The sequence below is a fragment of the Lepus europaeus genome, chromosome 14 (genome assembly GCF_033115175.1).
Source record: "Lepus europaeus isolate LE1 chromosome 14, mLepTim1.pri, whole genome shotgun sequence".
In the NCBI taxonomy this organism is placed as follows: domain Eukaryota; kingdom Metazoa; phylum Chordata; class Mammalia; order Lagomorpha; family Leporidae; genus Lepus; species Lepus europaeus.
Window position 1 is genome coordinate 50,150,273 of NC_084840.1, and position 24,755 is coordinate 50,175,027.

General features: G+C 41.1%; 1 protein-coding gene and 1 pseudogene across 5 annotated transcripts in view; one reads left to right on the forward strand and one right to left on the reverse strand.

Annotated features, from left to right (window-relative positions):
- Positions 1–24,183, forward strand: part of GNPAT (glyceronephosphate O-acyltransferase) — a 42,338-nt gene extending 18,155 nt beyond the window's left edge. For 2 of the 5 annotated variants that reach the window (XM_062210599.1, XM_062210605.1), the window contains exons 3-16: positions 1,547–1,723; positions 3,163–3,292; positions 6,293–6,441; positions 6,717–6,792; positions 7,027–7,178; positions 7,302–7,432; positions 8,675–8,898; positions 11,241–11,483; positions 12,432–12,511; positions 13,409–13,549; positions 14,694–14,793; positions 14,869–14,962; positions 16,145–16,206; positions 18,702–24,183. In XM_062210599.1, coding sequence (XP_062066583.1) covers positions 1,547–1,723; positions 3,163–3,292; positions 6,293–6,441; positions 6,717–6,792; positions 7,027–7,178; positions 7,302–7,432; positions 8,675–8,898; positions 11,241–11,483; positions 12,432–12,511; positions 13,409–13,549; positions 14,694–14,793; positions 14,869–14,962; positions 16,145–16,206; positions 18,702–18,850 — 1,908 coding nt within the window. In that variant the 3' untranslated portion in view covers positions 18,851–24,183. Of the gene's footprint in view, positions 1–1,546; positions 1,724–3,162; positions 3,293–6,292; positions 6,442–6,716; positions 6,793–7,026; positions 7,179–7,301; positions 7,433–8,674; positions 8,899–11,240; positions 11,484–12,431; positions 12,512–13,408; positions 13,550–14,693; positions 14,794–14,868; positions 14,963–16,144; positions 16,207–17,458; positions 18,239–18,701 lie in introns of those variants that run through there. The other 3 variants (XM_062210600.1, XM_062210601.1, XM_062210602.1) reach the window with 3 other exon arrangements.
- On the reverse strand, positions 11,667–11,827 carry LOC133774084 (U2 spliceosomal RNA; annotated as a pseudogene).
- Positions 24,184–24,755: the final 572 nt, after the last annotated feature.

Genomic DNA, 24,755 nt, shown 5'->3' on the forward strand with positions numbered 1-24,755 from the left:
GTAGGTGGGGCTGGCACTGTGACATAGTGGGTAAAGCCTGCCATCTGCTGTGCTGGCATCCCATATGGGTGCCAGTTCAAGACTTGGCTGCTCCACTTCTGATTCAGCTCTCCTGTGGCCTAGGAAAGCAGTAGAAGATGACCCAAGTGCTTGGGCCCCTGCACCTGCATTGGAGACCTGGAAGAAGCTCCTGGCTCCTAGCTTTAGATCAGTTCAGCTCTGGCCATTGCAGCCATTTGGGGAGTGAACCAGTGGATGGAAGACTTCTCTTTCTGGCTCTCCCTCTCTCTATCTCTGCCTTTGCCTCTCTGTAACTCTACCTTTCAAATAAATAAATAAATCTTAAAAAAAAAAAACACACACAAACAGTTGTGGTGGGGCAGGCATTGTAATACAGCTACACTGCTCCTTGTGATGCTGAGTGCTCATTCAAATCCCAGCTACTCAGCTTCTGGTCCAACTTCCTGCTAATGTGCCTGGGAAAGCAGCAGAAGATAGCTCAAGTATATTGGCCTTTGCCACTCATGGAAGATAAGGATGACAGTCCTGGCTTCTGGCTTTGGCCTTGCCTACCACTGGCTATTGTGGGCATTTGGGGAGTGAATTAGCAGATGGAATGATATGTATCTCTCTTTCCTGTTCCTCCAACACCTCCCACCCCCTTTTTAAGATTTTTATTTGAAAGGCAAAGTTGCAGAGAGGGAAAGACAGACTGAGAGAGAAGTATTCCATCCGCCGTTTTACTCCCCAAATGGTTACAATGGCCAGGGCTGGGCCAGGCTGAACCCAGGAGCCAGGAGCTTCATCTAAGTCTCCCTTGTGGGTATAGGGGCCCAAGCACTAGAACCTCCTCCAGTACTTTCCCAGGACATTAGCAGGGAACTGGATTGGAAATGGAGCTGCCAGGACACAAACTGGTGCCCTTATGGGATTCCGGCATCGCAGATGGTGGCTTTACCTGCTATGCCACAATGCTGGTCCCTCAGCCTTTCAAATAAATAAATAAACTTTAAAAAACAAGTTGTAGTATGCTATGTAAATAAAATTTCATTTTAATAATTACTCTTTTGATAGTTTAGGAATTTTGATACCAATAATTTGTGTCTGGTGTCTGAATTGCTTATTTCAGCGTAATCTGTTACTTTTAGCTTGTACTCTTGTATTACCTTGAAATAGCATGGAGCAAGCAGGTAAAGTGGTGCAGCAATCTACTGAGAGAAACTACTAAAGTCCTTATCATAGGCAGCAACTTATTTTAAAGAGTTTGGATGTAAATCTAGTAACCAAATGGAACGATGTTTTCTTTACTCTAAAATGCTAGACTACAAAGCTGATTCTCTTTGAGTCTCTATCCTTTAAACTTGTCTGAATAGGACCATTTGTCTACTGTGTTGGAAAGTAAATTATATCAAATTAAGATAAAAAAAACACCATTTTTGAGTTGTATTGTATTGGTCCACTTGGAACTATTGCCATACTTGTTTGAATATAAGAGACATGGCCTCCTTTTTCAAAGAAATTTATCCCTGTTTCCCTTCTGTCATAGCTTTCCATGGAATCACTTCAATCTGTCGATGTCCTCCGAGAAGAAGTTTGTGAGATCTTGGATGAAATGAGCCACAAACTGCGTCTGGGAGCTATACGGTTTTTTGCTTTTGCCCTGAGCAAAATATTTAAACAAATTTTCTCAAAGGTGTGTGTAAATGAAGAAGGTATTCAAAAAGTGAGTATTGATTGTTTAACACCAATCTTTTCTTAAACCCTTATGATTTAGTCAACTCACAAATGTGTCCCTTGGCCAGTAAATGCCAGGGGCCTAGTCATCACGGATCCCCTCTGAACAGATAGGATATGCCTCTTTGAGGGTTGGTTTGTTTTTTCTTTTTAAGTTCAGACTTTGCACTAACTTAACTTTATGGCCTAACTTATGTCAGATGCTCACAAAACTTACAAAAGTAATACAGAGAATTTATATGCTTAACTTAGATTCCCCAAAAATATTTCCTTTATCCTTTTCCCAATACCTTTGTATGTTTTCCTATAGATAAGGATATTCTTTTATGCTGCAATAATCAATTAAGTTGATAGTGATACAGTACTAGTAATACAAACTTCATTCATACTTTGGCAGTTGTCCCAATTATACCCTGCATAGATGAGAAAGTCCTCGATCATGTGTTGCATTCAGCATCTCTGTCTCTTTAAACTCTTGATTTAGAACAATTCCTTAGTGTTTTTGTTTGTGTTTCATGATTTTTTTTTTTTTTTTTTTTTGACAGGCAGAGTGGATAGTGAGAGAGACAGAGAAAAAGGTCTTCCTTTTTTGCCGTTGGTTCACCCTCCAATGGTCACTGCGGCTGGCGCACCGCACTGATCCGAAGCCAGGAGCCAGGTGCTTCTCCTGGTCTCCCATGCAGGTGCAGGGCCCAAGGACATGATTTTTTTTTTAAGATTTATTTTATTTGTTTGAAAGGTAGGGTTACAGAGAGAGGGAGAGATAGAGATCTTCCATCTGCTGGTTCACTCCTCAAATGGCCACAACAGCCAGAGCTGAGCCAGGCCGAAGTCGGTAGCCTCCTCTGGGCCTCCCATTTGGGTACAGGGGCCCAAGGACTTGGGCCATCTTCTGCTGCTTTCCCAAGTGCACCAGCAGGGAGCTGGATCAGAAGTGGAGCAGCCAGGACTTGAATTGGCACGCATGTGGGATTCTAGCTTTGCTAGTGGTGACCCAACCTGCTACGCCACAGTGCCAGCCCCATGATATTCTTTTTTTAAAAAACAAGCCAACTATTTCATAGTGTCCCCTGATTTGGATTTATGTTACCTCTGCATTAGATTGTGAATCTAATGTGAAGCAATGTTGTATTCTTCTCAATGCATCATATCGGGAGCACATGGTGTCTGTCCTATTACTGGAGGTGCTCATTTCATCATTAATCCATAAAATTTGCATTTTTAATATTTTGCAATATATGAAATTGTTTAACTAGAACTCTGAAATAATGTTTTTACCTTCTCAGCCAATTAAGTTTGTGTATGATATGTAAGATGATAAACATGATGATTATTCCCTTTTTACATAGAGTTGTTCTTCTGTTTTCTTTGAAATGTGATCTTAATGATACAACTGAAATTATTTAAAGTCTAAAATTTATTTTCAAGCTGCAACGAGCCATCCAGGAGCATCCTGTTGTCTTGCTGCCTAGTCATCGAAGTTATATTGACTTTCTCATGTTGTCATTTCTTTTATACAACTATGATTTGCCTGTGCCAGTTATAGCAGCAGGAATGGGTACGTAGCTTTTCTACTTTTGTTTTAACTATAAAAATAAAAATAGGATGATTCTACTGATACTGATGTCTGTGAAGATTATGATGATGAAAATAGACTCTCCTTCTTCTTTCCAATCCTAGTGTTTAACAGTTTGAATTATGTACTTTTGTGTGGTATTTTACTTTACACAGATATATAAAGGCATATAGGCACCAGGGTTTTTTGGTTTCGGTTTAAAAAATGAGACTTCCTGTATGTGTTACCTACTTTTTTTATTTGATATTACATTGATGAATATCTACAGATCAATAAATAGATGTAACTATTTTTAAATGGTAAAATAAAGAATTTAGCGAATGCACATAATAAAAATTTACATTTTAACTATCTGTGAGTGTGCAGTTCATTGGCATAAAGTACATTCACATTGTTGGACTGTCATTACCACCACCCATTCACAAAACTTACCATCTTAAAAAATTGAAACTCTGGGCCATTAAACAGCAACTCCTCATTCTACCTTCCCTGGGTCCCCGCCTTTCTACTTTCTGTTTGTGTATTTGGCTATTCTATACTTTGTATAAGTGAACTCACATAGTATTTGTCCTTTTGTGACTGGTGTTGACTCAGCATAATGCTCTCAAGTTTGTCCATGCTGTAGCATGTGTCAGGATTTCTTTTTAAAAAGTTGAATAATAGTTGAATAATCCATTACATAAATATGCTACCTTCTTTTCTTTTCTTTTTTTTTTTTTTTTTTTTTTTTTTGACAGGCAGAGTGGATAGTGAGAGAGAGAGAGACAGAAAGAAAGGTCTTCCTTTTTGCTGTTGGTTCACCCTCCAATGGCCGCTGCGGCCAGCGCATCTCACTGATCCGATGGCAGGAGCCAGGTGCTTTTCCTGGTCTCCCATGTGGGTGCAGGGCCCAAGGACTTGGGCCATCCTCCACTGCCTTCCCGGGCCATAGCAGAGAGCTGGCCTGGAAGAGGGGCAACCGGGATAGAATCTGGCGCCCCAACCGGGACTAGAACCCGGTGTGCTGGCACCGCAAGGCGGAGGATTAGCCTGTTAAGCCACGGCGCCGGCCATTTATGCTACCTTCTTTATCCATTCATCAGTAGACTGTTGGGTTGCTTTTGCTTTTTGGCTATTGCAAATAACACTGCTTTGAGCATGAAAGTACACGTATCTGTTTAAGATCCTACTTTCAAATGGATACCAAGGGATAGAATTGCTTTATCACATATTTAGTTTTTAATTTTTTGGGGAAGTACCGTACTGTTTCTTTCTTTTTTTTTTTTTTTTTTGGAACTACCATACTATGGTGGTGGTACCATTGTATGTTCCCATCAACAATATATAAGAGTTCCATTTACACTTGCTTTTTGGATTTTTAAAAATAATAAGCATTCTTATGGGTATGAAGTGCTGTTTTATTGAAGTTTTGATTTTCATTTCCCTTATGATTAGTATTATTGATTATCTTTTCATGAGCTTATTGACCATTTGTATATCTTCTTTAGAGAAAAGTCTATTCAAGTCCGTTGCCCATTTTTGAATTGGGTTTTTTGATTTCTTGTTACTGTTGAATTGTAGGAACTCTTCATATACTCCTATTCTGGATATTTATCCCTTATCAGATATGATTTGCAAATATTGTCTCTCATTCCATTGGTTCCTTTTCAATCTGTTGATTGTGTCCTTTGATACGCAGAAGGTTTTAACCATGAGGCAAGCCCAGTTTATTTGTTCTTTTGTTCCTTTTGCTTTTGATATAAAAGCCAAGAAATTCTTGTGACATAAGTGAAATAAGCCAGACACAGAAAGACGAATATATGTCTTTCTCACTTGTGGAAGGTGACATATATAAACTACGATAAATGTGTGGGCATTGTATTATTTGGTACATAGATAGTCGCAAATCTTGTCTTCACTTAATTATATCATCCACATAATAATATTACCTTCTTTTCTCACTTTATGATTATTGTCATAAATCCCATGTTAAATGATAAAATATTTGTTTTCATATAAACATATTAAGTGTCATAAATCCCATGTTAAATGATAAAATATTTGTTTTCATATAAACATATTAAGTGAATATGACAAAATTGTTAAATCTTATAAATTAATTAATGAAATGAAAATTAAAAACAATTGTTGCCAAATCCAGTGTCAGGAAATTTTTCCCTTCTTTTTCTTCTAAGCATTTTATAATTGTAGATCTTACATTTAGAATTGCATAATATTTAGCAATATGAATGTATTATACTTTAGTGGTGTTGCTATTACAAGCAGTGTTTTAATGCTTTTATTTCTGTAGGATTGATTCTTACAAATTGAACTGCTAAGGCAAATAAATTAACAATTTCCTTTTAAGGCAGCCAGGAAAGTTAGGATTCAAGTATACATTTTGGTTAATAAATGAAGTAAATAGGAAGGTAAAAAATTGTGGGAGACTTAAGCACTTTCGTCTGAATATACAAGAAAAGAAGTTATTTGAAAAGTAAGGAAAATAGAAGGGCTGTTTTTAAATGGCAATGGTGCTCTTACCTTCATTTCAGACTTTCTTTATATAATCTCTTCCACCAAAAGTAGGTTGATATTTTTATCTGATGTGAGGAAAGTGAGAACTGGTTTGGCCTGCCTCTCAAAGGCGTGAAAGATACACATTGGTCTGTCACGCAGCTCGGCAACAGGGCTAAGAAACTGGCAGCGTGACATTGTAAGTTGTCACATTGCCCTACTATTGTTCTTGCTCTCTAGCCAGCTTGGTTGTAAAGGCAATGGTACATGGTGGCACAAGGCAAGCTCCCAATGATCACCTGGCCCACAGAGTCCCTTCTTTTCCATAATTCTGTTAAATGTATCTGCTTACGGATTTTAATATTAGAAAATATAACTAATATCGTAAGGATATCCCACATACATAAATCTTAATAGTGTTTGAGTTTAGGTCTTTATAGAAAGTTTCAAGATCTGCAAATAAATGTCAATCCTTCCTTTATTTTCTAGACTTCCTGGGAATGAAAATGATTGGTGAGCTATTGAGGATGTCAGGTGCCTTCTTCATGCGGCGCACCTTTGGTGGCAATAAACTCTACTGGGCTGTATTCTCTGAATATGTAAAAACTATGTTACGGGTAAATGAAAATAGCTACCAAGTAAATATTTTCTCTTCGCTGATATTTGCTCTAAGTTCTTAACTTCTGGATAGGCCACTTAGCTATTCCCCTCCTCCTCCCAAAAAATGTTCAGAACCTCAGTGATCTGTTTAATTTCTGTGACTCTCTTATTTAAGTTTCACTATAAGCAGTGTTTGTTCAGAGGGGTGGGGAGGGAGTTGGGGAAAGGGAATCAAAAGAAGAATTTATCATTTTGAGAGTAGGCAATGGGTTTTGTGTTTTTTGTTTTGTTTGTTTGTGTTTTCTCTTTAAAGAATGGTTATGCTCCTGTTGAATTTTTCCTCGAAGGGACAAGAAGCCGCTCTGCCAAAACATTGACTCCTAAATTTGGTAGGTCACTGACAGATGGGAAATTACAACCCCAAAGACTTTAGGTGTAGTATCAGTATATCTGCTAAATAGAAATTGACACTGTATGGATATAAGAAATTGTTTAATTTCTAAGTGTGTTTAACTGTTAATATTCATTGCTTAGTGTGTATAATGTACACTTTAGTCCTGCTTGTATACTCTTGTGTGCTGTGCTCCTCAATATATATAAAACATTTCTCTCTATGTTTAAAGGTCTTCTGAGTATTGTGATGGAACCATTTTTCAAAAGAGAAGTTTTTGATACCTACCTTGTTCCAATTAGCATCAGTTATGATAAGATATTAGAAGAAACTCTTTATGCATATGAGCTTCTAGGGGTTCCTAAGCCAAAAGAATCTACAACTGTACGTAAAACATAACCCAACTTGATTTTATGTGAATTTAGAAAATGTGCTAACTTACACATCAACTACTTTCTGAATTTACTCTGTTTTTTGTTCTCCTCCCCTATTGTGTTACTATGTTAGGGACTGTTGAAAGCCAGAAGGATTCTGTCTGAGAATTTTGGAAGCATCTATGTGTACTTTGGAGACCCTGTGTCACTTAGATCTCTGGCCTCTGGGAGGATGAGTAGGAGCCCATATAACTTGGTTCCAAGGTACAAGGCCTATGTTTTAATATCTGATGCAGCAGTAAGGACTAAAATCTAAACATATGAATTGTTATTTTTCCGTTGACCACTTCTAAGACTGAAACTTGGTTTACCTTATATCATATAGCAAATTATCACGGAAGCATTGTCATTCCATTTTCATCCATGGAAAGCTTCAATTAAAAAAGAATTCTGTGTTTGCCAGAAAAAATGGCTAACTGTGGGGATATGTATGTCAAATATAGAAAGTGAAACAATGATTGTTCTTAAGGACACTAACTTGAGGGAAGAAAAAATGCTGTTATTAACCAGTATATGTATGAGTATTGTTGAGCCATATTGCTAGGCCAGCCAAACTATGTACCAAGTATTATTTTTGATCCTAGAAAAGATTACATAACAATGCATGTGAGTCCCTCTTCTCAATAAGATTATGGTTTTATGGACAAGAAAATGTATTAGGTTCTCTCAGAATGTAAGTATAGATACACATTTGGGCGTTCTTAATTTAGAGACGTACTCCTGGAGAAGTAGGGACAACAAACCATGTACCTAGTTAGGCCTTATATGATTGTAGCATTGTTCCCTGTAGTATCAGCACAGAGCTAGAAGACCTCACTAGGAGGTGTATTTGTCTTCTCAGAAGCAGGTGTTAGCTTTTTGCTCTCACAGCCTTTTTCTCTGTAGATCTCAAATTGGGTTGGCCACTCTTACTGGCTACAACTTTCACGTTAAGCCACCTTATTATATGGCTGCTTTTAGGTCACATGTATCTCCCTGCTCCAGCTAACTCTGTGTAGGCCTCGTCAAATACTTCGCAGTTTGGTGAACCATGCCTGAAGAAGCTGTTAGAAAAGGAGCACAGTAGTGCTTGACATGTGCTCTGATGCTTTGCAGGGTAGGGCAGCACGATGGCTCAAAGTGTTGGATTCTGGAAAGATGGCAGTTCATTCTACTGGGGAAGTATTAGTTTTCTGAGATGGTTTCTATTAAAAACAATATAGGTTTGTGTTTTTGGTTTTTTTTTTTTTTTTTTGGTCTGGAACTGGGAAGTAATAGGATCCTATTTCCTTGAATAATTTAATATTCCTCAACAGCATACCCTAGAGATATATGCTTACAGGTGACCTGAAAGAATTCAGTTGTCAGAAAGTATTTGGCTTCTAAAGGCCTGTTCTGTTGCACTCCTCATTTCCGGTTGTCTAAGCAGCAGATCTGTAATTTGATGTTGTGTGTTCTTTATTTTAGGTATATTCCTCAGAAGCAATCCGAGGACATGCATGCCTTTGTCACTGAAGTTGCCTACAAAATGCAGCTTCTGCAAATTGAAAACCTAGTTCTGAGCCCATGGCCCCTAATAGTTGCTGTTCTGCTTCAGAACCGGCCATCCATGGACTTTGATGCTCTGTTAGAAAAGACTTTATGGCTGAAAGGCTTAACCCAGGCATTTGGAGGATTTCTCATTTGGCCTGGTAAGTTGGTGAGACATACGTGTAGAGAATGCCCACTTTTGTAAAAAATTTCTTCATTTTAAAAAAGTTGTAGCCTATATAGGTTGAGAAACCTATATAGGACTTTAAGCAAAACGTTGCTCAGAGAAAGGAAAACAATTCATTTCATCACTTGAGTGGTATATTGAACACAGCATGTTGATTGTTGAGAGTAATTGTGCACATGACCAGACCCACTTTTCGGTTCTAAATAGGTGGAATGTTAGAATGTTGTCTCCTTGCCACCTACCAGAGTGGAGGATGAAGGCACAGATCTTTGGCATTCCCATAACTCCTTCCATCCCCACCCACTTCTTTTTAAACTGTACTGATTAGCTCCCTGTTTGCCTCCCTGGATTATAAGTATTAAAAGGCTAGTCTTGTAGAACTTGGTGTAATTCTCAGATATCAACTTGATAGAAATTTCATTGGAATTTAAATACTATAGTTTAATGTGGGGCATATATGACAATAGTTAGCTGAAGTTGTTTTCAGTCTCTGATTTAAAATTGTACACATTGGGCCAGCGCCATGGCTCACTTGGTTAATCCTCTGCCTGCAGCGCCGGCATCCACCCATAAAGTGATATGCCTTCCATTTTGGCATGGGTCAAAGTAGGCCATATGTGTGAGTGTCTGTGTGGGAAGTGTGTTAATGTACTCATACACTGATCTTGAACCTTACTGTCTTAGTATTCTTAAAATCACATGCATGTGATTATCCAATGTGTACTTTCCTAGTATAAAATTTTGGATTCCCAAGGGCATTTCAAATTTGAGGTAGCTAAGACTGTATATTATGTGTCCTTAGAGATTTGGTTTATGAAATAGTACTTTTATTTATTTATTTTATTTGAAGGCAGGAGTAGAGAAATCTTCCATAAACTCCCTAAATGCTTGCAACAGCTGGGCCTGGACCAGGTCAAAACAGGATGCCATAAACTCAGTCTGGGGGGCTGGCGCTGTGGCATAGTGAGTAAAGCCACTGCCTGCAGTGCCAGCATCCCGTATGGGCGCCGGTTCGAGTCCCTGCTGCTCCACTTCTAATCTGGTTCTGCTGTGGCCTGGGAAGGCAGTAGAAGATGTCCCAAGTCCTTGGGCCCCTGCACCCTCATGGGAGACTGGTAAGAAGCTCCTGGCTCCTTGCTTTTGTTGATTTATTTATTTTTTTGACAGGCAGAGTGGACAGTAAGAGAGAAGAAAGAAAGGTCTTCCTTTTGCCGTTGGTTCACCCTCCAATGGCCGCTGCTCTGCGGCTGGCACACCGCACTGATCCGAAGGCAGGAGCCAGGTGCTTATCCTGGTCTCCCATGGGGTGCAGGGCCCAAGCACTTGGGCCATCCTCCACTGCACTCCCTGGCCACAACAGACAGCTGGACTGGAAGAGGGGCAACCGGGATAGAATCCGGCACCCCAACCGAGACTAGAACCCGGTGTGCTGGCGCTGCAAGGCGGAGGATTAGCCTATTGAGCCGCGGCGCCGGCTTGGCTCCTTGCTTTTGGATCGGTGCAGCTCTGGCTGTTGTGGCCAACTAGGGAGTGAACCAGTAGATGGAAGACCCCCCCTCCTCCCCACTTCTTTCTGTGTAATGCTGACTTTCAAATAAACAAATTTTTAAAAAGAAAAAAAAGACATTCATTCTGGGTTTCTCATTTGGCTGACAGAGACCCAAGCACTTGAGTCATCACCTGCCGCCTCCTGGGCTTTTTGCATTAGCTAGAAGCTGGACTCTAGATCAGAGTCAAGATTCAAACTCAGGCACTGCTGACTTGGAATATGGGTGTCTTAGCTGCTACACCAAGCACTTGCCCCTGAAATAGTATTTTTTTTAAAGAATTATTTATTTATTTGGTAGGTAGAATTACAGATAGAGGGAGAGAGAGAGAGCGATATCTTCCATCCACCAGTTCATTCTCAAAATGGCCGCGAAGGCCAGGGCTGGGCTAGGCCAAAGCCAGGAACTTCATCCAGGTCTCCCACATGGGTATAGGTCCCCAGGTACTTGGTTTATTTTTTGCTGCTTTCCCAGGTGCATTACCAGGAAGCCGAATCAGAAGTAGAGCAACAGGGACTTGAAACCAGTACCCATATGTGATGCCAGTGTCACAGGCAACAGCTTAACCTGCCATGCCACGATGCTGCCCCCCTGAACTAGTATTTTAAAAATATCTTTAACATATGGTATCATGGCCTCATTTGGTAGAGACTGAAACCAGTACCTGGCTCTTGAAAATACGTGTCGTTAAGTTAGTAGCACTCCAGCATCTAAGCCACAGACTCTCCACAGTGACCGCCTCATTTGAATGAATTGTCTTTGTATGTAGATAATGAGCCTGCTGAAGAAGTTGTCCAACACCACATCCTTCTGCATTCCAACATTGCCAGCCTCGTCAAAGACCAGGTGATTCTAAAATTGGAATCTGGAGACTCAGAAGTGGTTGATGGACTTATTTTCCAGCACATCACTCTGCTCATGTGCTCAACTTACCGGAATCAGTTGCTCAACATTTTTGTCCGTCCATCCTTAGTTGCTGTAGCACTGCAGATGACACCTGGCGTCAGGAAAGGTAACTTTCAGGAATATTGAATTTCAGAAGAAACCTGACCTTTCAGTTCCATGTAGGGAGCAATGTTTGAAGCCTCGGGATGCTCAGCCACTTCTGTGCAACCCACACAACAGCCAGGATTGGGACCTTCATATTCAGAAGTCAGATTTGTTCCCTAAATATGGGGCCATCTGCTTTGAATTTTAGAAATGGAAGGATCCTGAAATCTTGTAATTGAAGCCTCTCCTTTTATACATAAGAAATTTGTATAATTACTCACGGAAGTACCTGGTATTTGAGTACAGTTTTTGAATTTCTCATCTGATGTTCCACACTTGATCTTAGCCAAAAGGCCGAGAAGCGATCATCTGAAGCTCTCTATCTGCTGTTAACAGTTCTCATCCAACAGAGGCAGACAGGGTGGGTAAATAGTCTGGCACTACAGGGTGTGTACTGGATGCACGGTAACATTCTGGGTGCATTGAGGGGTGTAAACGTGTGTAAAGTTCAGTTCTTGTTACAGGAGCACATAGGCAAGGCCAGGGGTTTCAACTCAGGCTACACATTAGAATTACTAGAAGGTGAGCCTCATCCCAGATGTTCTCATTCAGTTGATCTGAGATTTGGCCAGCGTTAGCGTTTGGTTTTTCAAACACCTTTCTTTCTCTAAGGAAACCATAGGAGAGAGGCAACTGAGATACCCTGGCTTCTAAGATCTTGGTATCTTGCTCATTATCACACTGTCTGATTTGAGGCCTCCTTGTGATTTAGAGAAAAGTATGCTAGACTATAGTTTGCTCTGTAGATAAAATCGGCTTTAGCCTCCTTTAGGGGAATTCTTACTATCCTTGTTGTATGAATAAAAATAGGCTTTTGAAAGACTGCGTTTTGGAGTATCATGGTTGTCTTTGTGCTCTCTGAAAGTTTCAAAAGCAATGTTGTAATTTTATATCATGACTTTATTTCCAGAGGATGTCTACAGTTCCTTTCGCTTCCTACGTGATGTTTTTTCAGACGAGTTCATCTTCTTTCCAGGAAACACAGTAAAGGTAAAAGTCCTTACAACAATAAACTAGTATGTTTGCAGTGTGAGTTCTAGGAACGTTAGGCATGAATTTACAGATGTGTCTCAGACAGTATGTTATCCTTGTCCTCAAGGCCAAGTGGGACAGACTTAAAGAGATACTTGGGTACCTGCAGGTCAGCTGACTCTAGTTTTGTTTTTGGTCAAATTTAATAACTTAGGGATATTTGGTGAGAAAATGGTTACTCTTTGAAACATTATTGCAGCCACTGTAAATAAACCAACTGTTTTAGTAAGCATTTAAAATCAGCATACATTTTCCTGTTTCCTGTTAGTAACTTTTTGGGATGGGTCAGCCAAGCAGATACCATTTTTTTTTTTTTTTAAAGAGTTGTGGTATTGCCTGGTTTTGTAGACAGCTGAGGAGTGGTCAGGCTCCTGAAGTGGACTGCTGGTTTGTAGGGGCAGGGAGTGACAGAATGGACAGAATAGAAGCTGGTTTAGGTTTTTATATCCTGTGCTGTGGAGAACAAATTTAATTCTGTAGGGAATGAAGACAGGGATATCAGAGTTTTTTTGCACAAAAGCATAATTCTAAGTATTTTTAAGATGTGTTGTGTGCACTTTCTGTTTACAGTTAAGGAATGTGACTGTGCAAAGTAAAAAAGTCCATCAATCAAATCATGATTTCTAAGGCTTAGAATTTTTTTTATGTATTTGCTGTGTTGAAATTCAACATTTTGCATGTTAGAACAAATGTTTCCCTGACTTTTTTTTACCAACTAGGATTTTTTGGGAGTGGATGTGGAAATTAGCTGGTATTCTCTTGTCTGAGGACATGTGACTGTGTATTTTGAGATTGACAGTGTACCCATGAACCTGAAATAGTGGATGCCTTATGGGAATTCCTTTCCCTTTTCAGGACTTTGAAGAAGGTTGTTACTTGCTTTGTAAAAGTGAGACCATACAAGTGACTACACGGGACATTCTAGTTACAGAGAAAGGAAATGCTGTGTTAGAATTTTTAATAGGACTCTTCAGACCTTTTGTGGAATGTTATAAGGTATGTAACTTAGTTCTCCTTTAACCCCTCACCCCCACCCCCATAACAAATTGTAAGACTCCCACCCTGTGCTCATTTCTGGTATGAAAGGGGAGTGTCTTCCTCAAGTGAATGGTAAAATAGAGACACTGATTCATAGAATAGATGATTTCACCTCTTAAGGGAGACGTTGCTCCCTGCAAATAGAGGAGATGTGGTCCATTATGGACTCAAGAGAACAGTAGCTTCATGACGTCTTGAGCTCAGTATTCATGTGACCATGGTTACACCTAAACATTGTATGTCTATCGTTCATAGGGAATAGCAAGGTGTTTGATACATAGTAGGCATTCAGTAGTTGCAAAACTTGAACAATAACATAAAATCAGTTATTTATATTACTGAATGCTAATATTGAAAAGAAAAAGCTCAAATGCAGGTATCTGAAAGTTTGTCAGAGCACTTAAGAGTGGTTAGGTACAGGGAACAATTTCAGCAGGAATTGGCCCAGAATTCAGAGGGAATGAGGAATTTTGAAATCCAAACCTTAGGGGGAGAAGGGGCCCTTATCCATATTGTACAGAGGCGAATTTGGTGGCTCTCATTTCTTTATCTATGTGCACTTGATGCAACTACTGAACTGACTTGCTGGCAGAGCAGTGATTGTGATTTATGAAATAACCCATGTCAGCCTCCTTGCACAGCCTAGCACTTTTTAAGTGCCAGTTCCACGTTTAAGCACCTTTCTGCAATAGAAATCATCAAGTTTTTAGGGCTTCCCACTTTGTTAGATGTATTTAGAGGAAGACACAAAGTTGTAAAAACCTGACCCCTTGCTCTTCCCAAGTAGCATAAGATATAGTAGCATAGTAATGAACTTGCAACCTATCATAATGAAAAATTAAGTTCTTTAAAGTGTCAGTATTATTCCAATTTTTTTTCTAATTATAAAAACTAATAAAAGCTCAAAAGACATGTCCTAAAAATTCCTCTGGTTTTCCCTACTCAGACTGTGTATATGTGTGTTGGGGAGCTAGGAGGTGGTCTTTATTCTGCTCTACTCTGTCTTTCTCTTAAGAGGGAGAATGTAAGGGTATCTACTGTTCTGTTGTATGTGGCAATCTTTTTCCCCTTTTGTTCCTCTCATCCTCCCTCTTATAATCAGCTACTTTGCATATACCTCTTGAGAGAACAAGAAGAACACTTCACTGAGAAACAGTACTTGGCTGCTGTTAGAAAATTCACAAGTCAGCTTCTCAATCAAGGTCAGTCACTTCTTTGGGTATTTCTTTTACTAGAGAACAAAAATGCAGTTCACTAAATTCTTCTCCATTGTTTAGGTGCCTCTCAGTGTTACGACGTATTATCTTCTGATGTACAGAAAAATGCCTTAGCAGCTTTTGTGAGGCTTGGTGTAGTAGAGAAGAAGAAAGTGTAAGTACTGTGCAAGGTCCCATGGGTGCTTGAAGAGGCAAAGACAACAAATGATGCTTGATTACAAACTTCAGAGAGAGGTAGAAATGTATGATCTAGTACTTGTTACGTTCTGCTTTATTTATCCATCCGCTAATGAGTTAAGCCAATCTGTTATCCCTGGTTCACTCCCCAAATGGCCGCAATGGCTGGAGCTGCGCCTATCCGAAGCCAGGAGCCAGGAGCTTCTTTCGGGTCTCCCACGTGGGTGCACAAGCCAAAGAAGTTGCGCCTCCTTCTACTGCTTTCCCAGGCTATATCAGAGAGCTAGATTGGAAGTGGAGCAGCCAGGACTCGAATCAGTGTCCATATGGGATGCTGGCACTAGAGATGGCGGCTTTACCCACTATGCCACAGCGCCGGCCCCTATTGTAAAATTTTTATGTGGAAAAATTAATCAGAAAAAGAAGTACTTAGGCAAGTAATTTTGCTTTTACCTAATACTCAAATTTGCAGATTAATTACAAGGAAGATTTTTATAGAGTGTAGTGTGTGGGTTTATAGGTGGTTGGATCTTTAGATGGATGCATGATAGATAGATATTTTAAGTGAATAAAGTTAACAGTGATAAAACTGAGTGTGTAAACTTTCACAGTCATATCTTTTTTTTTTTTTTAAGATTTTTTAAAAATTTTATTTATTTGTTTGAGAGGTAGAGTTACAGAGTGAGGGAGACATAGAAAGGTCTTCATCTGCTGGTTCACTCCCCAGATAGCTGCAACTGCTGGAGTTGGGCTGGTCTGTAGCCAGGAGCCAAGAGCTTCTTCCAGGTCTCCCATGTGGGTGCATGGGTGCAAGGACTTGGACCACCTTCTGCTGTTTTCCTGGGCCATAGCAGAGAGCTGGATTGGAAGAGGAGCAGCTGGGATATGAACCAGCGCCCGTATTGGTTCTGGCGCTGCAGGGGGAGACTTAGCCCACTGTACCACAGTGCCTGCCCCACATAGTCGTATCTTTTTGTGGTCAGAAGTTTTTGAAGGACAAAGCCAGAAGGTAGAACAGGAGCAGGAAGCCTTTCAACCACTTAAGAGTAGCCTTGAGGTAGACTATTTAAAAGTGGTCTTTCTGTTTTGTGTATATATGTGTCAGGAACAATGTATAATATCATTTGTATGATAACAAGATTTGTTTCTTTTCTTCTAGAAATAATGATTATATATTTAGTGTGAATGAACCTGCCACAACCAAATTAGAAGAAATGCTTGGTAAGTACAGTTTAATAAAATGATTTTTCACATTGTATTTACCAATATATAGTAGAACAATAAAATATACTGTGGCACAAAATATCTTACCAAAATGAACAACAGTTAAGTTCAGATATAAATAAGGAACTATTTATATAGTCTAGAATTTTTTCAAGGAATCCAAAGAGAAAGGACAAAGAAGATTAACAAAGAAAACACAAGCATATATAGGCAGTCTAATACAACCTAGTCAGTTCCTAACTTGTCTAACTTCAGTCAGAGATACATACACTTCATATCTAGTCTTCATGAGAACACCTCTCATATTCATCCTCTGATGCATTCCTTTTCCTCTCCATGCTTGTCACCTTCTTTCCCAGGTGGAGGATTAGGGTCAGAGTATACATTTTTCTGACTTTCTAAACTTTTAAAGGCTGACAGCATATCCTTGAGTGGCTAATCCAACCCTTACTCTGCTCTAGATCCTTTCAAGTTTATAAAGAGATAGAGCAGCCCAAAAAATGCAAGGCCATATTTTTACATGTCCTGTAAGAGTTGAGAGTGTTGGCATAAACAGAAAGATAAATGACTGGAAGAGATGTAGAACATGTCTTATGGGACTGGTGGGATAATTTTAAGGGGAAGGTATTAACATTTGAAAAAAATAGTTGTCTGTAATTCAATACATTTGTCAAATCTGCATAGATTAAGTGTTAGATCTCTCTGTTGGTATCAGTGGAAAACTAGGGCAGAGCATGTGGATAAAGGAGAATGGTTGAAGGAAAAGGGTAGAAAGGCAATAAAATAGTTGATGCAGATTTGGAACTAGACCTTGTAAAAGGAAATATATTGATCAAAATATCAGTCTTCTATTTACATTAACCTCGAAACTCAATTCCAAATATGCTAAGAAATCGAAAAACCCCATTCTGTAAGGATGAGAGGATCCCATTCTTAGTCACAGAAGCAGCTGTAACATGTCTGGGAACATCCTTCAACACAGTAAACTTAGAGTTCGAAGAACATGGTAGGTTCAGTTCCTGAGTCTGGCTCCGCCCTGGCCCTGTGGTACTGCCTCACCATCCCCTCTTGGAGCATCGGCCGCTTCTCCGGCTGAGTGGACTAGTGTGCCTGTCGGGCTGCTCAGCCTGTAAAGCTCTGTACAGAGTCTCCTGTCTGGGGCAGTAGCATCAGAGACAGTTGTATGAGGAAGAGCAAAGCCAATGTCATTTCACTAGCTATCTTTTTTTTTTTTTTTTTTTAATCTTAGGATGTAAGATACCAATAGGAAAACCAGCCACTGCAAAACTTTAATAATAATCACCAATTATGGAAAATTTGGTCACATAATTACTGTCATCAAAGGACTGTTATTACAACAACAGGGAAGTAAAGGAAGAGATTATCTTCTCGTCCTTCGCAAGACTCCGAGAACAGAGAATTCAGTAGAGAGGAAGAAATGATCAATGTGAGCAATCAGTGTAATCTTCCCCACCACAATGGTTAAAAGCCATTTGTATCCAACAGTGTGTGTTTAAAATAAAACAATCTTTTCAAAACATGTTTGGAAAAGCAAAATTCAACTCTGATTTCATTAACACTTTCAACTTACTACATGTGCTAAACTTTTATGTTGACTTCCGAATGAAAGTACAACATCAACCTAAGGGCTCTGACTATTCAAAGAAAACTGTTGGTGCCGGTGTTGTGATACAGGTTAAGCCACTGCTTGTGAAGCCAGCATTCCGTATTGGAGTGTCATTTGGAGTTCTAGCTGCTCAGCTTCTGATCCAGCTTACCACTGATGCTCCTGGGAAGTCAGTGAAGATGGCCCAAGTACCTGGGCCCTTGCCACCCACGGGGGAAACCAGGATGGAGTTCCTGGCTCCTGGCTCTAGCTTGGCCCAGGCCTGATTGTTGCCATTTGGAGAGTAAACCAGCGGATGGAAGAACTCTCTTTCTCGCCCTCTCTTGCTGTGAATCCCCTTCCAAATAAATTAAAAATCTAAAAAATAAATAAATCAATAAAAGAAAACCTTGAAAGAGTTAAGCTATGTGAAGATCTGAAATGCTCCAAAATCCCAAACTCTTTGAGCACTGACATGATGCCATGAGTGGAAAATTCCACAGCTGTTCTCCTCTGATAGTTCACAGTAAAAATGCATCATGTACTAAAAATATTAGGTAAAGTTAACCTTCAGGGTATGTGTATAAGTTGTATATGAAGCATAAATGAATTTTGTGTTGAGGTTTGCATTCTCTCATTATGTATATGAAAATATTCCCAAATCTGAAACACTAATGCTCTCAAACATTTGGGTAAGGGATTCTTGCCTGCATCTTACATTTCTTAAGATTTGCTTTAAATAAAGTTGCCTTAAGGAGGAGTTTGACAGAGGTAAATTTTCTAGCTTTAAGTTTTACCACCTGAGGACCTTAATAAATAAAAATGAATTCGTTAAAGTATGTACAACAAAGAGATAATATGTGACCTGTCATAAATATACTTACAGATTCAAGGGAAGAGAAGTTTGAAGTAAGATGGGCGAACACTGGGAGCCTTGGCAGTTTGCTGTCTCTGGAGGTGACATTTAAGCTAAGAATTGGTTTGATCAGGAGGCAATCCTCAAGGTTTTGGGGTTGGGATTGGATTGATAAATGAAGAAACAGTGGGGTAGGGTGTTCAGAGGAACAATAATGATCATAATGTCCCGGGGTAAGTTCTGGAGGACCTAAAAGGAGATCAGCGTGGCTGGAACAAGAATTGCCAATAGTGAAACTGATGAGAAGGGAAGGGTTTCAGTCAGCTTGGATCAGCACATGAAATGCTGTAGGCTGGGCAGCTTAAACACTGATGATGTTTCTCATAGTCCCGGAGGCAGGAAGTCCAAGATCAGGGTTTCTATAAAGTAAATTCATTCTGAGGCCTCTTCTGGACTTGCCATCTCTTTGTGCCCACTTGTCCTCTTCGCAAACTCATGGAGAAGAAGCAAGCTCTCTGGTGTCTACTTGTAAGGACACTAAACCCATGGTGAGGGCCCCAACCTCATGACTTCATCTAAACCAATCACCTTCCAACGGCCCTGTCTCCAGGTAGAGACACAACATGGGTTAGGACTTCAACAGAAGAATTTGGGGGTGATGGGACACCCTTCAGTCTACAGCAGGAGTCAGCAGATACCATGGCTTAGAGACTCTGTAAAATCTGAATTGGAGTTGATAATGACATAGGGATTCAATGAAATGTTTCTCAAAATGTAGTTTGGAGCTGTCTGTATCAAATTGTCTGGAATGTGTTTTTGTTTCCCAGAGGCCAGGCTGTATTTTGCATATTCAGCTTTAAGACCCATTACTCTAGAGCATGCACTGGTGATGGGGGTGGAGGTGGAGAGGGCTTCTGTGTGGCTTTGCTTGAGGTTGATATTCTGTAAGCCCAAGAAGATTCATGTGTGTTGAGTTGATAAGTCAATAGGACAGTGTTTCTGGCTGAGCATTTTACAGCAAGCCTACTAAATTGGTAAAAAGTTGTTGTCCTCCAAGGAGAGCCAGGCTGAGTCCAAGTCAAGTGGGAAGCAGGGACCAGGACCATTTCTTGTTTTGCAGATGTGCCTCAGAAAGAATCCCATGCATCCAGTTTAGTTATTTATGCTGTGGTTGCACATGTTGAAAACCGAGAAGAGCTTTATTTACATAGATGTGTTTGGAACCCTGTCTTGGGCAAAGACTAGTGAGTTTTTGATGCAAATGGCCAGCCTTGTGACCTGGCCAGCTCTGGCATTAGAGGCTGGCAAACAGGTAGTGTGTGTATGTTGGGGTGTAGGTGGTGGATGAATGTGGTGCAGTAAAAACCAAACAAGGCTTTACAGCAGAGGCAGCTCTAGGAGATGGTGTGGAGGACTTACTGCTTCTCAGTCTCTAGCAGCCACCCTCCTGAGGTCCTCCAAGTACAGTTAAAAATCGCAGTCAAAGAATAGCATGCTTACTGGGCCAATAAAGCTTCCAAGTGCATACTTCTGCCCCACACCACACCTGTTCCTGCATAGACCCATACCATCAAACCACATTACCGACCCTGAGTTCCTCCACTTCCTCCTGTCTGTAATTCTGGAGCTGCCACTGCTGCCTTGACGTGAGTAAAAAGACCTGCAGCATCTGGGGTTCCAAGGCTTTCTCCAAACACAGTATACAATGTAGTGGCTGGGAAAATAAGGTCTAGAGTTGGACTAGGTTTGAAACCCAACCCTACCATATACAGGTGCTCTTTGACTTATGATGGCAAGTTGAAAATTCTCTAAGTTGAAAATGCGCTTAATGTACCTGTGATCATCACTGCTTAGCAACACAATACATTGTAGAGTATCCGTTGATTGCCTCATGAGTGTGTGGCTGACTGGGAGCTGCAGCTCACTGTAGCTGCCCGGCATTGCAAGAAAGTATTGTACCACATATTGTTAACCCAGGAAAATAGCAAAATATGACAGTATTACAAAGTTAAAAAATCAAAAATTGAACTATTATGAGTACCATCTGTGCTAGCTGTGTGTGATCCTCTGCTGTACTTTTTAACTTTTTATTAAAGAGACAGACACACAGCAGTCCCATCTGCCTGTTTGTTACCCACATTCCCTCAACCGCCAGGGCTGGGACACGTGAAAGCAAGAGCTGCGAATTCAGCCCTCATCTCACATGTGCACTCACCTTGAGTTATCACCTGCTACCTGCCAGGGTGTGCATTAACAGGAAGCTGGAATTGAAAGCAGAGCCAGGACTCAAACCTAGGCACCCTGACATTTCCCAAATGGTGTCTTAACTGCTAGGCAGGACACCTGCCCCCTGTGGGATTTACTCATCTTTCAGCTTTGTCAACGCATGAGTTTTGGGGGACATTCAGATCATAGCTGTAGGTAAAATATTAGAAACATTGCTTGGTGTTAAGTGTAAGCTGTTACTACTGTTACTTTACTAATTGACTTAGGGAGAATGAGATTGGATGCCTTCAGAGTAACTAGTACAGCCGTTAACATTTGCATCCCTGTCCCACCACCTTGAGAACCTGCCCCAGCCAACTACTGGTCTCAAGGCTTTAGGTGTGCTGCCCTGTGTCTGGATCTTACAAACATCTACCGCCTTCCAAGTTCAGCCAAGCCATAGGAGGAGACACAACTCTTTCTCTGCATCATCAGTATCATCAGTAGAATGGAGGCATTCACTGTGAGGTGGAAAGTAGATTTTGATGTCACATTTATTGTTATTTTTAATTAAAGTTACCAGGCTGACAGAAGTATGAATTTCCCATCAGTGAGTTCTAACACATGTTTTTGGAGCCCACGTGGACTGATTGCTTTCTGACAGTTCTGTATAGCGTCAACTTGGGATTTCTTTTTACTATTATCTTGATCAGTCACCTCTTCCTTGGACAGCATCCCTTCCTGTTTACTCATGTTGGTGAAGCCCATCTTCCAGGTGGATAGAAGATTTTTTTGCAATTGTTAAATAAGGATAAGAAGAGTGTATGTTTTGGTGGTGAAGTTGAAGTGTATCCATCAGCAGCCAGCATTCACTAGTATGCAGAAATATTATACATGAATATCATGATAATTTTTTTGTTGGCTATTGTCTGTTGTCACACATCTGGGCAGAGACTTGCCCTGCTCAAGTGTGACCTGGGAGTTCCTCCCTTAGTGAAAACCTGCTTTGTAGCTTGCACACTTTCATCAGCAAGGTATTTCACAGCAGAGCAGAGAAAAATTGAACCCTAACAATTTATTGACTCATGCTTCCTTCAACTTTCAGAGAAATCAAATGGGTTTATGGGAAAGAATCTACGCTCTTTAAGTATATAATTCCTGAAGTAGAACAGAAGGTAATGTTGTGATCAAAAAGCTGAAAGTTACTTTGATGCAGTGTGCTATTGCTTGTGAACAGCAGCCTCTGAACTGGAGAAGCTGAAGTCGCCTTGGGACCTGGGCCCCAAGTGGAAACCCCCAGTGAGTTGGCTGTGCTCCCTCTCCGAGGCAAAACTCATGACTTCTTGTTCTATTTTGTTAATGCTTATGGAGCACTTACGGTGTGCCAGGTGCTTTCCAGATATTTAATCCTCCTAGCAACTATGAGGTTGACACCATTAGGATGAGTCCCCCTTTACCAAGAAGGAAAGTGAGATGCATGAAAGAAATATGATGCGGAAAGTGTTTCCCCACGTTCCCACTTTGTTTCCATTTTACTGGTGCTTTCTGTGACAAAGAACCATGGTTCTAACAAGACTATAAAAAACAAGTTTTATTTCTTTAAAAAAATGACAACTCTCAGGCCAGAGGGCTGACTGCTAGAGTCACAGGAGCCCAGTGCCGGCGCCAAGGAGGAAGCCAGGTCTGCAGTGGGAGGGGGAAGCCGCCTGGCCCACGGATAGAGGAGGCCAGCAAAAGTTGCTGGAGCTCCCCCTGGAAACTGCTAGACAGGAAGCAGCCCTGGGGTGGGGTTCTGAGCCCTGAAGCTGCAAGCTGGGACTGCGGTTTTAGCATTCCTGAGACCCTGTGTGTGTTTCTCTCCATCTCATTCTCCCACTCCTCTTTTCATCATTCTTTGTCTCTCTCTCTGTGTCTCTCCCTCTCTTTAAAGTCATCCTGGGGAGGCCTGGTTTGTGAACGTACTGCATATGTGGATGATAACACTTTCTGATGTTTTTGTTACCTGTCTCCTTACATTTTTCCTTTTCACAGTTCAAACAAAGCAGCTTCATTTTCCTTGTCTTGGGAAACTTTTGGCAGGTGGAAGGCACAAACTTGGCAGGAAAATGTTTTCCTCTCAGGCCTTTGTCTGCAGTGATCTAAAGGCTCGGCAGCACAGCATTTGCAGGAAGAGGCAGAGCATCACGCGAGGAGCAGAGAGAGAAAGGCCTCCTTATCCCCTTACCCTGAACCGTAAAGAAAGAAGTTTTTTTAGGGCTGGGAGCCAGCGAGGCCCTTAAAAGTCTCAGTCTTAAAAAGGTCTTCGAGTCTTAAACACACAGAATTGCTGAGTCTGAAGGATCCCCTGGGATGGGCAAAAGGGACAGCTCTGCAGTACTGTCCATGAACCTGAGACTGATACCAGGGTGCTCCCCAGCCCCACCCCGCACCATCCTCCCTGCAAATGGGTATGTCTAGGAGCAGCATCCGCATCTGTGACAGAGGCCATGGTTAGAGTTTATGCTGCTAATGAGCTAGGCCCTCCTCCTTCCTTATGGTAAACTGACTGAAAAATAGACACAAGAGTCAAACAGAGATACAAATGGTTTAATTCTTGGTGAAACTGGTTTCCAGACTGTGCCTAGCCAGAAGCAGGTTTGTGTCTTTTCCCATGCCAGTTCTAGGCTATAGGCAGGAACAAGACAGAAAGCATGTACAAGTATCTGTGAGCCCTGTGGACCCCAAAATGGACAGTTACTCCAGTCTCATAGATAGAATGGTATAATCCATATCCTTTAGATTATAGAATACCTAATACAATGTAAATGCTACGCACATATCCTTTAGATTATAGAATACCTAATACAATGTAAGTGCTACACACATAGTTGTACTGTGTTGTTTGGGAAATAATGACAAGGAAAGAATCTGTACGTGGTCACTACAGATGCAGCTTCCCCTAGTGTCTTCCATCTGCAGTTGTTGGAGTCAGCACACGCTAACTCACTGACAGGGAGGGCAGGCTGTATATCCTGCAGGCAGCTACCTGGAAATGGAATCAGTAACAATTATTTTGAGTGTAAGTATTTGGGATGCTTATATTTGTCCCAAGTGTCACAATATTTGCAACAGGCATATACTACTGAAAATATTCCTTGTTTGTGTAAACAGTGCATGCTGCATTTTATCTGTGGCAGCAAGAGGTCTGCATTCTTCAAGGAGGGAGAGGAGGTAGTGGACTCAGGATATGCCCTGGAGGGAAAGCTGGGAGTCTAAGAACGAGCAGCAGGGGTGCTGCTGGGGTTGGGGGCTGCTGGCTGGCAGGGCAGTGGGAGCTGGCACAGTAACAAGTCAAACCAGGCAGGGCAAGCCCAGACTCCAGGACAGAGGTTGACGCCTAGGTAAGGAGACATGGGTCCGAGGCAGAGGGTGCACTGAGGCCTGCATCCATCACTGTAGCCGGGGGTGCTTGCTGCCTGAGCTCGGAGCGCCCTGACCCTTCACGCCTCTGGGTTTTGTAGAGAAGGCCCTTCTTTCCTCTTCATGTGAACAGACTTTCTATTCATCCTTCCATAGTCTGCTCTTCTGTTCTCCTTGGAACTGTCTCTACCTATCCAGGGAGTCATCAGTTCCTTCTTCTGGGCGTCCATATTATTGTACACACCTGTTTAGGATATTTTTTTAAAGATTTATTTATTTATTTGAAAGTCAGAGTTACACAGAGAGAGAGACAGAGAAAGAGAGGTCTTCCATCCACTGGTTCACTGGGGAGTGAACTGGCTGCAACGGCCAGAGCTGCGCTGATCCGAAGCCAGGAGCCAGGAGCTTCTTCTAGGTCTCCCACGTGGGTGCAGGGGCCCAAGGACTTGGGCCATCTTCTGCTTTCCCAGGCCATAGCAG